The sequence below is a fragment of the Acyrthosiphon pisum genome, chromosome A2, assembly GCF_005508785.2.
Source record: "Acyrthosiphon pisum isolate AL4f chromosome A2, pea_aphid_22Mar2018_4r6ur, whole genome shotgun sequence".
NCBI classification, from domain to species: Eukaryota; Metazoa; Arthropoda; class Insecta; order Hemiptera; family Aphididae; genus Acyrthosiphon; species Acyrthosiphon pisum.
In genome coordinates, this window is record NC_042495.1 from 116,360,960 (window position 1) to 116,377,027 (window position 16,068).

Genomic DNA, 16,068 nt, shown 5'->3' on the forward strand with positions numbered 1-16,068 from the left:
GTTTCAGATTGATATTTTGTATAAAGTTAAGGAATTATGTTATTTGATCAAAACAATATAATACAATAGGTATATATAAAAAAAGCATTTATTTTTTTGGCAAGTGCTTGTATGTATCATGTATGTATAATAATATGTATTTCGACGTAAATGACGACATGTTTGGTATCTTAATCAATGTCCATTTATATTTGGCTTCTGTTGTATGAAATATCTTTGGTTCAGTTGTGGATTTGTGCATCTCACAATCAACGTCTGTATCCAATTTTTCGCAGTGCTTTTAGGTCAACATCTCCGTAGTAGTCTTCACTATAAACGTAGAATTATTATTGAAATTTTAAATAATCATAATGTTTTGGTTTATTAATTTGTGATCTTTAAATTACGTTAAAAACGATCGTATTAAAACGATAAGTAAATAAATTATTGATGTGTTAATATTTCATACTTATTCTTTCTATGTTAGGTTTGTGTTAACTGCAGCATCGTGCGTGTGTATACTTTTAAGATTTCGTTTTACAGATTATAAATTTGTACTACGCGAACAAAAAACCAAAGAAGCCGTCCGTAAGTAACACACTGCAGACACCAGTAAGAGACGTAACACCAAATATAAAACTACCAATATAAAATTAAATTTATTGTAACATGCTGTGGCCTGGGATAGACAACTTTCTTGACATGCATAGTTTTTTTTTGTAAATTTATATTATAATATTTATAAAACCGTCAGAGTAGAGCAAGCTGTACTCTATACTTTCGTACTGATTGCAGGTCGTGTCTGTTCGCTTGTGAAATTGTTTTTGGGTGCGCGTTTATCCAATTTTTTAGGTACCCGCTGTTTCTGATCGGATCTCAATTATTATTTTATCCCCGTCGTATAAAATTATTTTTTTATTTGTGTCCGATCACCACACATTGTGCCTAAACGATATCGCTGTTTAAATTTTAAATATTTTTTTTACTGGTAAATTCCACATCTCTACAAATACTAACACAATACCAACATCTCCATTGTTGACTGCCGCCGTGCTAGGTCGGCGCACGTCGACAATCTATACTATTATATAAAATGGTAAGGGTTTTCTTGGACCGCGCTAACGGAGAAAACTACTGAACCGATTTGGCTGAAATTTTTTACTGGTATACTTGACAGTCTGCTGGAGGTCATAGTACTACTTTTGTTTAGAAAACTCCACCAGAAAAGTAGGAAATGAATTGATTTGGATACTTACTGCAATGATTATTTTTGTACAATAAGTACATATTATATATTATACTCAAGTGTTTACGCTCAACAGCTCAACTGTCTTGCAATATTCAAAATAAAAACATTGTTTCAATGCGTTATTTCGAGATCAATTGAATTCGGATAATCGGGTTAAAGTTGTTATGTAGGTGTAGCTGTGTAGGCAGTGACGGATCCAGGGGGGCCTAGGGGCCCAGCCCCCCCCCCTCAGACATATTTTTTATAAATATATATATATTATATATTAAATAAAAAATAAACAAAATCTAAACTTCTTTTCACATTGTCGCTTTTTTTTATTAAATAATCCCTACTATACCTATATAACAACATTTTTAGTACCTAAGGTATGATATTTTTTATAATTGTATTTGTGCTCTAAAAAATTTTTTACTATTTTCTTAACTATTTCACAGCTCAGATTCAGCATTTAATTTGATAATTTTCTTGGAAAATCTTATTACTCTGTGGCGGCAACTCTAATATTTTATTTAAAAAAAACTGCAATAATCCCAGCTATGGACTATGAATAACAATACGTTATACGCATGGTAATAATCAAACTCAATTATTTGTTACACAATTCTAACTTATCGGAAGTTGATAAATCATAAATGTTATATGAATATATGATAATAAATAATAATACCTAATATAAAAAACAGATTGCTTAATTTTGAATACTTTTAAGGTGGGTATAAGTACTTGCAACTTGCATGTTCGTATTATTTTTACAGGATAGATATCCGCTAATTCACCAAAATGTTGGCCAATATTTAACATAAATGGTAGTTAGGTATACACCGCAGTGCCGTACACCCCCGTGGCCGGTTTGCCCCTTTAAAAACCACTGATTAATTATTATAATATATATATATATAATACCATCTGGAATTCCAGAGACAAATAGGTGTGTATGAATATCGAAACGACAAACGTGAATTTATATACAATATAGGACATGGGTATTAGGTAATATCACAATTCACATAATGTATTGAAATATTACTATACTGCACATACAATTAAAAGCTTTATAACCTCAACAATGCCACAATAATGGACAGTTTAAAAACTTTTCTGAGAATTGAAAAGCCCTAAGTTTTTAGAAATCATTTGCAAGGACGAAAATTGAAAGCTACAAATGTCCATAGTCGGATACTTGTATAGGTATAGATTTGGAAAAAGCGTTTGTGTTAGCAGCATGCAAGATATCTGATACGTGTAACCTTTATAATAGGGTACATTATAATATTTATACTTTGATGTAATAATATTAATATATATTTATATACTGTTATATTATGTACATATTCTGTAGTCTGTACAGTATGTTTTGATGTTTCGCTTGTTGTTTATGTCTTATGAATATGATATTGTCCTTCGGCATTCGAAACGTCGTAACATTTTATAGTCGTATGGGAAACTTTGGGACGAGTTTAATTTTATTGCGACGGAATAATTATTATGACGAGGGCAGCGGTGAGTGATGAACAATTTAGAAATGTATGTATTCAAATATATAATATATTAATATATTTACTATAATAACTATGTTTTAAATCTAGGTAATCATAATTAAATGATGAATTATTAATAAGCTTACAATAATAAAAAACATAATTATTACAAAGACAAAGTACCTACACATTGTAAAATTAAAGAGTGTGATTTGTACAAAATATTTTTCATATAGTATATAATATAAATGGATTTAATTATTTTATACATATATATATTTAAAAAATGCAATATATCGTGAACGGGACAATGCGAATTCACCTACCTAAATTATATAATGGTTGGGATTTTAATACATGTACGAAGTATAAAATAATAAATGTACATATTGTTATTGATTGTGTCGTGAATAAACCTCGGGTAGTTTGATGACTTTTTTTTGATTTTTACGCTTAAATACGAAAATAATTAATAGTGATGGGGGTGCACTAGACACAGCAGTAAAACCAGTAATTTGCGGCTGAAGCTGATGCCGTCGTCGCATTAATGTGCCAGTATTTTATCGTAACTGTTTACAAATTAATCATGGGAACAGGGATAAATTACATGGGGGCTCGGGCGGAAAAATCGATCGAAATCGAATAAAAAAAAAAAAAAAAGCGTATAAAAAAAGGAAACAAAATAATAATAGGTATAATAATAATATATATAAAAAAAAACCGTATTAAATTGTGTGAGCACCTGTATATAAATCCTCCACATACATAAATCGTTTTATATTTATATATGCGTCGGACAGAGGAAGTATTATGTAGAGGGGTTGGGGGGAGGGAGAGAAAATTCGGTGCTCACGCAATTCAAAAACCGTAAGTTATACAAAAAAACTTTCAAAAAGTCGTGTGTTTGCGTGTTGTGTGTGAGTGTGGGTGTGTGTGTGTGTCCGTCACCGCGGGCGAGTTATATACGCCGCCGCCGTTGTCTTCTCGTCTAAGCATCTTCGTAGTCTTTTGATGACTGCGAGGAGACTGGGAGCTGTTGGGGTTGTGGCCTGCTGGACTGCTGCTGTTGGGGTTGCGGCCTGTTGGATTGCTGTTGCTGCCTCTGGGGTTGTGGCTTGGGTGCTGCCGGCGCCGCCTTGGACTCAGCCGACGACGATTGCTGTTTGGATTTGTGGTCCAGCCCGGACAACAGTTCGCTCTTCCTGATCGCCTTCAGGTCCAGGTCACCGTAGTAATCCTCACTGCGCACACACATAGGTAGGTTTGTTTTGATTTTTTTTAACTCCGTTCACGGTCGTCGCCGAGTCGTTATTATATATATGTATATTAATATTATGCTAATGTATATTACTAAATGTATAAAGTATCACTACCTATACAAATGTCAACGTAGGTATGTTGGTACTTATATTATTATATATACACATAAACATTAACGTGTATAATATTGTAGGATATATAATGCATTTCATGTGCGTGTCTTGGGGATAGTCGAAAAAACCCGAAGGATGCGGCGGAGACAAACGATTGCGCACGCCATTATAAGGAAAACATTAAATCTTTGATACGTATATTATATCGACTACAATATACATTATACACATAGGTACACGGCGTCACTGAGTGTGCATATATGATTCCAAGGTAGCGGGGCGGTTGTCGGTTGTGAGCGTTGAAAAAATAAATGTCGAAATGTCAATTGCAACAGCAATAATTATTGATTTAACAGGTTTTGGTCGTTAAGGACGGCCATAATATGTGACATCGCTTCGGAACTTAATATTATATAATTGCGGGTATATATTATTATGTTAATGTATGTTATTGAATTTCAAATCAAACAAAAATTGCAGCGGGTTAGGTGTTGAGCACACGACTGCAGTTGAACTCGGGCCAAATATGAATCGAATTTCGTGAAAGCATCATAACCACATAAAAAACCTAACCCTGGGCGATAAACCTGTACCGGAAAGATGGACGAGACGCGCGGCGCGTGCAACATAATACCTATATACGTGTCGTCCGGAGGAATTCGTGCTGCAAGTATTTAAATTTAATTTTTTTACCTTAGTGGTAAGGCGGCAGAGGTACACATTAGAGTATACAAACCTATAGAATAGACGATTACCCCACTCCTCGATATGTCGTAATTTTTTTCATTGGCAACGTGATCAATTATCGTGGTCATAAAATCTTTAAATTATTGTTATTATAATATATTATAATATAATGTAGGTATATTATGCATATACGAGACCAGAAACTTTTTCCTCGACCGCCGCGGGTTAAAATCGGCAGGTACGCGGGACAACAAATGTTTGTATTCTGTTTGCAGTAGCTACACATATATACAGTGGTCCGTATAATATAGGTAATATATAGAAGCATATTATCGCTTTCACTTTTTGTGTGGTTCAAACGCGATACACATTTACATTTTTTTACGATTTCGGACGATATAATATAATTGTATTTGTATAGAAACGTCTGTGCACCTATGTATATATATATAATGTACGTCGTAGGCGCATACCACACAGCTTATACACACGCACATACCCACACATACACACACACACATATTATATATAGAGATTTGTACGATTATAACTTATACCTATATAGTTATGCACGCATGCACCCGGTCATTATATAGTTACGTTGTATGTGTTGTGTGCGTGTTTATTATATTATATTATTATATATCATTATCGAAACGACGTAGTTTTACATATAGGTACGTATCTAATATATATTGTGGCGCGGAGATTACGATGGTGATATTTCGTTCTCGCCGGCGCGTCCAGAACGTGGCAATTGGCCCGTGAAACTATCTATGTATAACAATTTGTATATACCGCACTAAAAAGCGTTTTCACACTCGACTATCGCGATATAATGATTATAATATGCCTCTCTCTGCTGCGGTGGCTTATAATTTCGTACCTGCACACGTCTGTATCTGCATAATATTATAATTGCGAATTGTCGTATAATGTTTGTTCTCGTAAATGCGCTTTCGCAAAAGGAAAAAAAAAAGAAACAATATGCATTAAAGTATTAAACGATGGGATAATATAATATAATATAATATAATAAACACTCGGGTGGCACCTTTGTATGGCGTTCCGTGCCGGTGGTTTTTCCGTACCGACTTAATGCGCATAATATTAATACTACTGCCACTAGTAATAATAATATGATATAATTTGTGCGTATACGTGGTGTATTGGCACATCTGAACGCGTGCACTTCGGAGACTTAAACGATTCGAAAGAGAAAAAACGGCAGGTACAGAAGAAACCGTCCGAGAAGTATATACCGTCGTCCGTCGCGTAGACCATGCACTAGTGCGTTTTCGGTTTTCACCACGCTTCAACCCTTGCGACGATGACGGTTTGAAGACCGCATGCAGCCACATCATGCACGACGAGATGTTAATCGTAGGTATATAATATATTATGTTTATAAGTATTTTTTTCACGTGTACTCACAAAATCTTTCGGGAAAGGGTGTACGATTTATATTGGAGCATCATTACGTCACGGATTTTAGGTGAATATAATGATTACGAATCACCATCGCAGTACTAACCGACAAAATATTCATTCATCAGACGATGTCCGTGTCTCATATTAATACATCAACGTTTATGTACGGGGGATTTAAGATGTAACGTAGGTAATACACTCCATAAGCATGAATAGATAAAGCCATCTCGTTTTAATCGAAAACGATTTGTTATGGATACATCTGACTATCTGAATAGAATATAAATATGTGTCCTAGCATATTATTACACCAAACGTTCGTAAAATTGCACATGCAGATTTATAGGTAACATTTAGAAACATATCGCCACGTAGGACTGCATGAAATGAAAAGTAAATCAATAAACAAGTAAAATCGTAAAATGATCATCTGCAGTTAACATACTACAGAATTAGGAACTTTTTGCTCGAATATAAATCACTGCGCAGTATACCTACTATGCGAAGCATGCGTCACAAGCGTAATTAGTGTTGCATTCGTTCATATAATCACATTACCTCAAGCCTATTATTTTGTAGAGAGTGATTAGTGAGTACACGCGTCGAAATACTTAATGGATAAAAACTATAATAAATAAGTCGTATTGGCATACCATCCGGGAACATCCTCGGGACTCTCGCAGCTTCCACTACCGTCAGAATCGCCGATTTTGAAAACTGTGCCGATCGGGCAACCGTATTCTCTGGCAGTGCCTTCCATGCAGATGTAGTACTTCCTGCAGTCGTCTGGGTGAGCGTGTCTGCTGAAAGATCCCACGGAAGCCAATAATTCACCGGCGGCCGGGCAGTTGAAACCGTTTGCTACTTCTACGGTGGACCACGAAAAAATAAAATAAAATAAACGCCGTTGATTAAATCGTTATCCGCGCTAGACCAAAAAACTACATCATATACACTATGCAGTATACTGTTAAGTATATATAATGTACTAACCGTCGATTTTGCATTCTGGTACTTGGTCGGCCCACATGCACACCCTGGATTCGCGGTCGTAAGCCAAACCCGGAGAACATTGGTATCTGCTAGCTTCGCCTCCCCAACAGTTCCAGAAGGTGTCGCACTTGACATCGTCGGGGAAGATTCCGTATAATCTCGGGCAGTGGGGTCCGCCGATGGCAGGTTCTGCAAGCAGCGGGTAAATTAAGTGAGTTATTGTCACGAAACGAAATAATTTAATAATATATAACAATTATTATAGATAATATTATACTTTCAATTGTGCGATAGAGTAAAGCATTTGTGACTGGCTTTATTTAAGAAGCAAAGTATATACAATGGTTAGGTCACGTAATACGAGGAGAGGAGAATATGAAACAGTAAGGCTGCGGCAATATAATAGAAACCACAAGGAAGAAGCCCTCGAGACAGACCAAGGAAAATATAAATTGATGTAATGAAAGAATACTTAAGAAGTTTCAAAAATTGTGGAGAAGTAGACAAGTAGTTCAAGATATAGTGACAGGTGGAAAGAATAGTTATCGCGATGGAAACTTTTAGAGAGTAGTACCTATATAGTGAGTTATGCCTTATGCAATCGAAGGAAAGAAGAAAACAAAATATGTATCATAGGTTTTACACGTGACGGATCGCCGCAGAAAACTTTGCAGAAGTCAATGCCTTATAATTGTTATAAAATTGTCAACCGATTCTTACCCAATTGTGATCTGGCTCCGCAGTCAACGTTGTGCAAGTAATCACAGTTTTCTTTCAGGTACTTGGGGTCGGTGTCGTCGAACGCCAGACCGTTACCGCAAGTCTTTAGTTCAGCTACATTGTTGTCGCACTTCCAGTACTTGTCGCACGATAAGCTGTGCGGGTAGAACCCGTAGTCGTCCGGGCACTTGAACTCCTCTCTCTGGCCATGAACTGTGCATATAAATACGAAGAGCACATTATTATTTAACTCGTATACATAATATTATATTATATTATATGCACGACGACGGTGGTCGATGACGATAATGATGACGACAATTATTATTATGTTAATAAACATACCGCGGCGCTTGTTATAGGTACTATTACTATTATTATTATTATTATTATATAGTAGTTTCCTAGGACCTTGGGGCGCGCCTCATTGTGTCCGGTTGTCTTATGCAACGCGTCGCGAAGACGGCGGTAGCGGTGGAGGTATTCAAAACATGGTAGCCGCCGCCGATGACGTTATGTAATTATAATATTGTTGAATTCTCACACACGTGCACGGGCCTCCTCACACGAGTCATGAGAATACGCGTATTGTATTTAATAATAATAATATCACATACGTCGGGGCCGGCGCAGACGTACCGCCAACTATACACAAAACGCGTACCTATACAAATTGTAGTTGCCTCCGGAGCCGTGGGATTCTATCGCCCGATGACCTTTAGCCGGGTACGATCGCGAGTATGATTCTGCAGCTTTTTATTCCATTTCGCTTCTCTTATTCATAATATTATCTATTTCTCGTCGTTATATTATTATTTTATTTGAACGCGTCCGTTGGCGTGTGCGTACAATGGTGTTCGAAAACAATTGTCGCCCTACCCTACCCTACCCGACCCGCCCGCCCACGAGTTTGTACGCGTAACGCGTCTGACGTTCGTATATTATGTTGTGGCGGATGTATATACCTACGTAAGTACAATAAATTCGTATTTTATAAAGGTACTTTTTCTATGGTGTCCGCATTGTAGAGGTACCTAGGGTATTCTGTAACCATCGGCGATTGCGAAACACCGGGAATGGAACTTGCCCCGGGTTTCTGGGTCAAAAATGATGACGATAATAATTACTATGACACACGTCGTATACATAGGTATATATAGGTAATAATAATATAATATACGTGCGCGCTATGTAATAATAATATGTAATATACGTAGTTGTATCCGGTTTTGACTATATAGGTACGACCGGCGGTGTCGGCGATCACTCGTGTGGGTCACGCACGCGATGTCCCGCCGGCGGATCAGATGAAGATCGCAGCCGGTTTTAGCCGTATAGGCGGCGAATTTGTTTTTATTTCCACACTCCAGCTCGTTATTTTAGTATATACTATGTTATTATATAGTCTCTGCAGTATAGGTCACCCGTGTTACGCACGAAACCGAAGAAGGACAATTTATTAATAATAAAAACGACGGATAGACGACGACTATAATGTGCGTATTACTGATTTCACTCTCTCCCTCTCCCCCTCTCACACTCTCACTCTCTCTGTCCCTCTCTCTGCCCCACTCTCTGTATACCATATTATAATTAATAATATATTCAATATACTATTGTGATGTGTCTCACGTGGGGGTGTTGCAACCATGGTGTTGCACGCGCGTTTATGGATCTCCGACTGTATCGATCTCCATCGTCGTGCATTGCGTAAACGTATAAACATACGTAAGCACAAGACCCTTGGCCCCGCATGTATAAAAGTCACTGCTCGGTAGTTTATTAGTCAATGAATGCGCCGAGAGTGCAAATATATTACCAATTTGTGACCGCCGGGCGCCGGACAATATTATAATAATAATATAATATTTTATAAAATTATAAATTGTTATATCATATGATACGACCGCTGACGGACGGTATTACAGGAAGACGAAAACCGGACAGTGGCCGGACCAAGCCCAAGCAAATACGGCGGTATCGCCGTCGTCAATTATAGAAAGCGAACTTGTTTTTATGGTCCTAGGCAATGGGTGCGAATATAATATAATAATAATAAATAATAATATCAAACGCACGCGCGTTGCTGCATAATCTCGTTACATACGACATTCTTCGACAGAGAAAACGGAATTATATTATTATCATTATTATATCACACGGCCACCGTGTTATGTCGTATAATATATATTTATTTGTCTGCATAACACAATACACACAACACACATATTATAAAATATATAGGTTATCGTCGTCCTTGGGCGTGCCTAAAAGTTGACAAAACTCTTTATCGCGTTACACGCGTTTATATTATACACTTATTAGTTATTAGTATTATTTCTATATAGGTATATCAATGTACCATAATATTTATAAGGTGTGCGAGCGGTATGATGTTGCGTAATATTGATAATATATGCGCGTTTTCCGTGAGCTCACCGATCGTGTCTCGACTCGTTTTAATATTATTATTATCGACAATCCATTATTCATTGAACGCCGTCACATTTTGGAGTGGCCGTCGTCGTTAGAGGTGAGTGGCCGCGCCGTTGCAGCCAGAGGAAGCAGATAGAAATTAAGAGAGAGAGAGAGAGAGAGAGAGAGTGTGAGAGGGAAAAAAGGGTTAGGCATCAGCGTTACGTCTCCTCCGTCTTTGGGTTCGAAAACGTCTCGACGATTATGTAACACATACACACATTAAGTCTTCCGGTTCATGAAAATCTAGTAGGAACGCGCGTTTATAAGTATTAAATCTCTTCCTCTCACTGCCACCCCTCGTCCTCATCACGCCTGGAGGTTACCTCACAAGCATTACACACAAGTCAGTGAACGTCTACTCGGGCACGCGTTTTATGTGGGCACTTTTAATTATCGTACCTTCCGTCGTCATTTTTCCACCTGTCACACGTGCATTATTGCAGGTACGTGTTCACTCTCGCCAGACCGCACCCCGAGAGCTATTTATTTGCTTATTAATTTTGGTTTTAATGGCTTTTCCGTTTGTTATTACAATATCACATTATATTTTACGTGCATAGGAAGCGAACAGCGTTTGACGACCTGTCCATGCGATTCATCTATACAGAATACAGATGGACGTAAGACTGAAGTGCACAGTCGTCGGATAACAATACGCATAATTTCTAACCATCCTGAGTGGAAAAAAAGTATGTACCATTGGTATTCGCAGATAAGTTTTTAAGGGTCTCGTTGAGTGCGGTGTGAGGTGGAGCGTTTGCCCATTGCGTACATTTTTTCATATGGGTAACTTGCGTTTAAAATTTATTTTCTTTGCTGAATTTAATTGTCGTATCAAGTTATATGACATGTATGGAATTAACTTATACTGTCAATAATTTTTAGTTAAAAGAAGAGGTGTGACTGTGTGAGAAAAAATAATGGCATTGGATTGAGAAAATTCTGAATACACGGAGTAAGTATTTATATAGTTCAGCATTAGAAAAATATTTCCAATATTTCTATTGTGAAAAATATGAAAATCTACGTACCGCACGTACTTATCTTTTTAATCTCTGCACATACATTTACTTAATCTATTTGTATTTTTTTGTACACTACATACGGGTGGTTCGTGTGCGCGTTACTCGTGTGTGGAAATACGTTTCTCGTGGGTAACGGAATTTTCTATATGTATTATATATACGACGATGCATAGGAGGAAGAAACTTATCAAAATTTCACTTTTCCCACACCAATAGCAGACCACAAACATAATATTATATATAGGTATATAGTCGCCTGGAGTAGGACTGAAATTTTTTTCTTTTTCTTTCTCGCTTCGCCGTTCTTATATACGCGCGATACACACATTAATGATACTGTATAGGCAGGTCCTACGTATATTATATTATATTATTAATATGTCGGGCGCACTACAATGTTACCTATGTATAATGTTATTATAATGCACCATAATTTACGGTACGCGCGACGTATATAAGTCACACCATTAGCCGCCGCGACGTATAATTTAATATACGAACGCATTATATTATATTGTATTTTATATCAATATACGCGTATATTATATTGCTTCACCTATCTCTGAGTGTCCGGGTTTCGTGATGTAACACATCGTATGTGTCGCTTTGAATATACCGATGGATTTTCGGGAACGTGTTGCATAAACCGACGAAAATTTTATGTCGAAAAACACACAAACCAACCGTATTCGTCGTAGCTTCTACAATATTATTATGATACGCATAATATATAACAGCGGTTTATATAGGATGCGTTGAGCGGGTTTTTTTTTAAGACTGTTACGGTTTGAAAGAAATACTTGGCAGTATAAAACGATCAATGCGATAAATGTATATCCGAACTCAAAGTGTTTTCGTTAAAATTCGCGTCGATAGTGTTGCCAATCTTAGAGACGGAATAAAACGCTGAACAGTAGATTATTTTTTGGAGGATATTATATTGCATAGAAGATGTTACAGCACACTAAGATTATTCGCTGCATAAATTGTTATATTTTTCTATATTATTAATCATGTTATTTGTACCGGCGCGCAGTTGTTACCTTGATATGCGGCGATGAGCAAGACGGAAGCGAGTAGATAGATCTTCATCTTGACGAGGACCACGTCTAATAAAATTGAACAGTGGTAATGATGTGTTTTATTAGACTACGGCGACGTGTAAATCACTCGAGAAAAATACAATAATAATAGTATAGTGTAATAGTATTATGAAATGATAAAATCGAGTTCACTTTCGCGGGCGGTAACGCGATGATCGGCACTGGTGAGCGGCCGGTGCTCGCCTCTTGTTTTATATGCACGTCCTACCCGGCGCGACCTCAGCCCCACTTGAGTATTCCAGTCGTGTGAGATTTGAAATCCAAAATGAAAAAAAAAATAATAATAATAATAAGATACAACGCGCACGCTCACACGCGCAAGTGCACGTACACACTCGCTCGTATGTGCATTCACACACACACACACAAACGCACGTATTGTTATACGTGATTTTTTTTAAATCTGGACTACGCCCAGCGGGACTGCCGCCGCCGCAGAGCTTTGCCTATACACCGCCTATACACGTTTTTTACGGATCGTTATGGCGAGGAAAAAAGAAAAGAAACAACAACAAATATAGTAAAGCGCACACGATACGATTTAATGCGTTATACTATTATTATTATATTATTATGTGTATATAATAATATGTGTAATGTCGTCGCTGCTGTTATAGTCGCGCGTAGTCGTATATGGGGTGTCGAGCAGGGCGTTTACGCCGTTTGCGTATACGCATACACATGTTGTATAGTCATCGAAGTCTCGTCCTTGACGGTCGATTGTATACGACTTACTTTTTTTTCTTTATACGTTACAAATAATTGTTCGTCGCCCGAGACTAGGATCCATCGTTGTCGACTTGTCGTCGTAGTCGTCGTCGTCGTCGTCGTCGTCGTCCTCGGGCATCGCGCTCGCCAGAGCTCGTCCAAGAATTTATGTTTTAAGTGCATACACCGCGCGCGGTTGACCTGAAAACGGTCCTCTCTATACGTATAATAATAATATTATATATTGTATTTATTTAATAATATAATATTCTCTTTTTGTTATAAAATCGTATGTATTGTACAAATAATTCGTCGTCCGTTGTCGCGGTCGTCGTCCGAAAGTACCTACGTCGGATATATTATTATAGTAGGTATATTATGCACAAGGCTGAACGGCGGATATCATGTACATAATATAATATAATATGGTGTACATCCCATCGCGGGGCGGCCACGGGTCCTTGGTTTTCCCACGCGAAGACGTATACATAGTATTTAGTACCTATTTAATTTAATATTGTATCGTATTCTGTGTCCGAAAAATAACACAACAAGTTTCTACATAACATACATACGCGACGTCCTCCGGAGGATTCCTACGTTTTGCAAAGCTCCTCTCTTTTCTCCCGTTGTTGTTGTTTCGCGCGCTCAAACAACAATATAACAATAATATATAATATTATTCAGTTCCCTCGGCTTTTACCATCCTTTCGAGTTTCGACCGACGTCGAGTTTTCGTCACGTCCTCGTACCGTGTACACCGCAACGTATTAATCGTATTATTGCGTCGAATAAGTATATATAGGTACGCACAGTTCTTCCATTATAATTTATAATCCATTATAATATACTATGTGCTGTATTATGAAAATGTACATAATATATGTTATACCATATGTAATATATATATATTCGTTTATAACAATAAATCAGTCAAGAGTTGAGTATAACACCGGTTAACAAATTCCAAGATTGAATTCGCGATAAAGCGTAATAAAATGGGTAGGTAGAATAAAAGACATTTTTCATTCGGTACAACTTCAAAATTCAAATTAAACATAATTTAATATAAAAACCGAGAATTTCTTCTCAATAAATAATTTAACAAATTTTCTCCTATTATAATTGTACACAAGAAAAATTATAATAATGGTTTGTAGAAAATGTTTTCTAAGAGTGTCTGATCCAACCCGTTTTTGGTGCAACTCATAGTCCGATTCCTAAAATGATTGTTTTATTTGAAAGATATGAAGACTTAATATAAGTCACGCTTTGGACTCCGATATGATAAAAACAGAATTTTTACTTTTTTAGCTATATTTTTAGAAGTTGTAATAAAATATATTTCAGGCGTTATTTAAAGTTAATACAAAAGTCTGAGTCCAATGGGGCCTGAATAAGATTTTCTTCCGTCAGATAAAACCCCGCAATGTAACTCAAAATTACCCAAATTTTCTCATTTTTCGAATATTTTGAAAATTGCAACTGTAAGGGCCAGATGGTGCTTCCACGAAGGTTCTATAATAGTCATGTAAATATAATAATGAAATCGTGGAAAATCAGTACAATGAAAAAAACAAACCATAAACATATTATATATAGTGTATACACTAAAACAATTAATACATTTATGAATATTATTATGGTAAATTCATAATTAATGACACATTTTTGTAATAGGTATATTTTAAATTTTCGGATGGTGGTAATGCCGCAGTTGGTTATCTTGGTATATTTTTAAGAATTGATATTCTTTAGTAAAGACCAAGTGCTCCGCTAATTTTACTATTTTACTCATGTATCTATAACCATCTATCAATTAAATAATGATAAAATAACTGCAGCAGAAATTGTATCATGTCTAGGCCGGAATTTAATTAGAACAACATTATTTTGATATACAATAATAATGTTTGCGTGACTTATAGTAATATAATTAATAATTGTATAATTTATGCGACTTATTATAATGTAATAAATGAAAATAATTTATTAAGTGTATACTTTTTTCGCATTTGTTACTTATTTACCGTGAACTTTTTTTTTCGGATTACCAACATAGTGATAACAATAATATATTAGACGGTCGATTATTCGAATGGTCGTACTCGTAGAACGACAACAATTTATACATTGTCAGGTACGCTACCCTATTGGCTATCGTACGGGACCACTTGTCTAGCCGCATAATTCTTCGTGTGCCGCCGACTCAACTTCGCCGACTTTTCGGCTTTTACGAGGAAGTATAATGTGTGTATACATGATATATGTAGATACTTGTATCACAAAAACTGACATGTAATTGGTAAAATGTATAAAAATTAAACGTAATTGTTCCGATTTTAAAAATATTATTTATTTAAAAGTGTTATAATATGTTGCTCCTTTGTTCGGTCGATCTTAGAGTCGTCATGGGTTGTCTGGAATCTTAAGCAAAATAATTTACTTGATAAACTCGATAAGATACAGCTGCGTTTTTTGAGAATAATTGATTTTAAGCTAGGAACGACTGATGTGGGTTTAGACGTCTTTGCCAAAGAACTTTGTCTAGAACCATGAACTTCTAGGTGTTTATATAATAATGTTTTATTTACAAGTTAATTTCTGGACTATTATTAATGTGCCCAGAGTTCTTACAAAAAAATTAATTTTAGAGTACCAGCTTTTAATTGTAGAAACAATCTTCACTTTCTGGTTCTTTGGTACTCTAGAAATTTAATTGCAAATAGTACTAACCGGAGTACTAACTTTTGAAACATTGTACCTAATGATATACCTAATTTTATTTTTTGTTTTGACTCCCTAGCTAAATTAAAAATTATTGTTGTGAATATTTCTTCT

The 16,068-nt window shown here is 36.3% G+C and overlaps 1 protein-coding gene across 2 annotated transcripts; it reads right to left on the reverse strand.

The window, feature by feature from the left end:
• Positions 1-74: 74 nt before the first annotated feature.
• On the reverse strand, positions 75-12,706 carry Cpap3-c (cuticular protein analogous to peritrophins 3-C). Of its 2 annotated transcripts, none has more exons than XM_008181942.3 (5): positions 12,460-12,706; positions 7,914-8,126; positions 7,194-7,382; positions 6,854-7,067; positions 75-309 (listed from the first exon to the last, which is right to left on the reverse strand). In XM_008181942.3, the coding sequence occupies exons 1-5, from the start codon at positions 12,506-12,508 to the stop codon at positions 249-251; spliced, it is 726 nt and encodes a 241-aa protein (XP_008180164.1). In that variant the 5' UTR covers positions 12,509-12,706; the 3' UTR covers positions 75-248.
• Between the last annotated feature and the right edge of the window lie 3,362 nt (positions 12,707-16,068).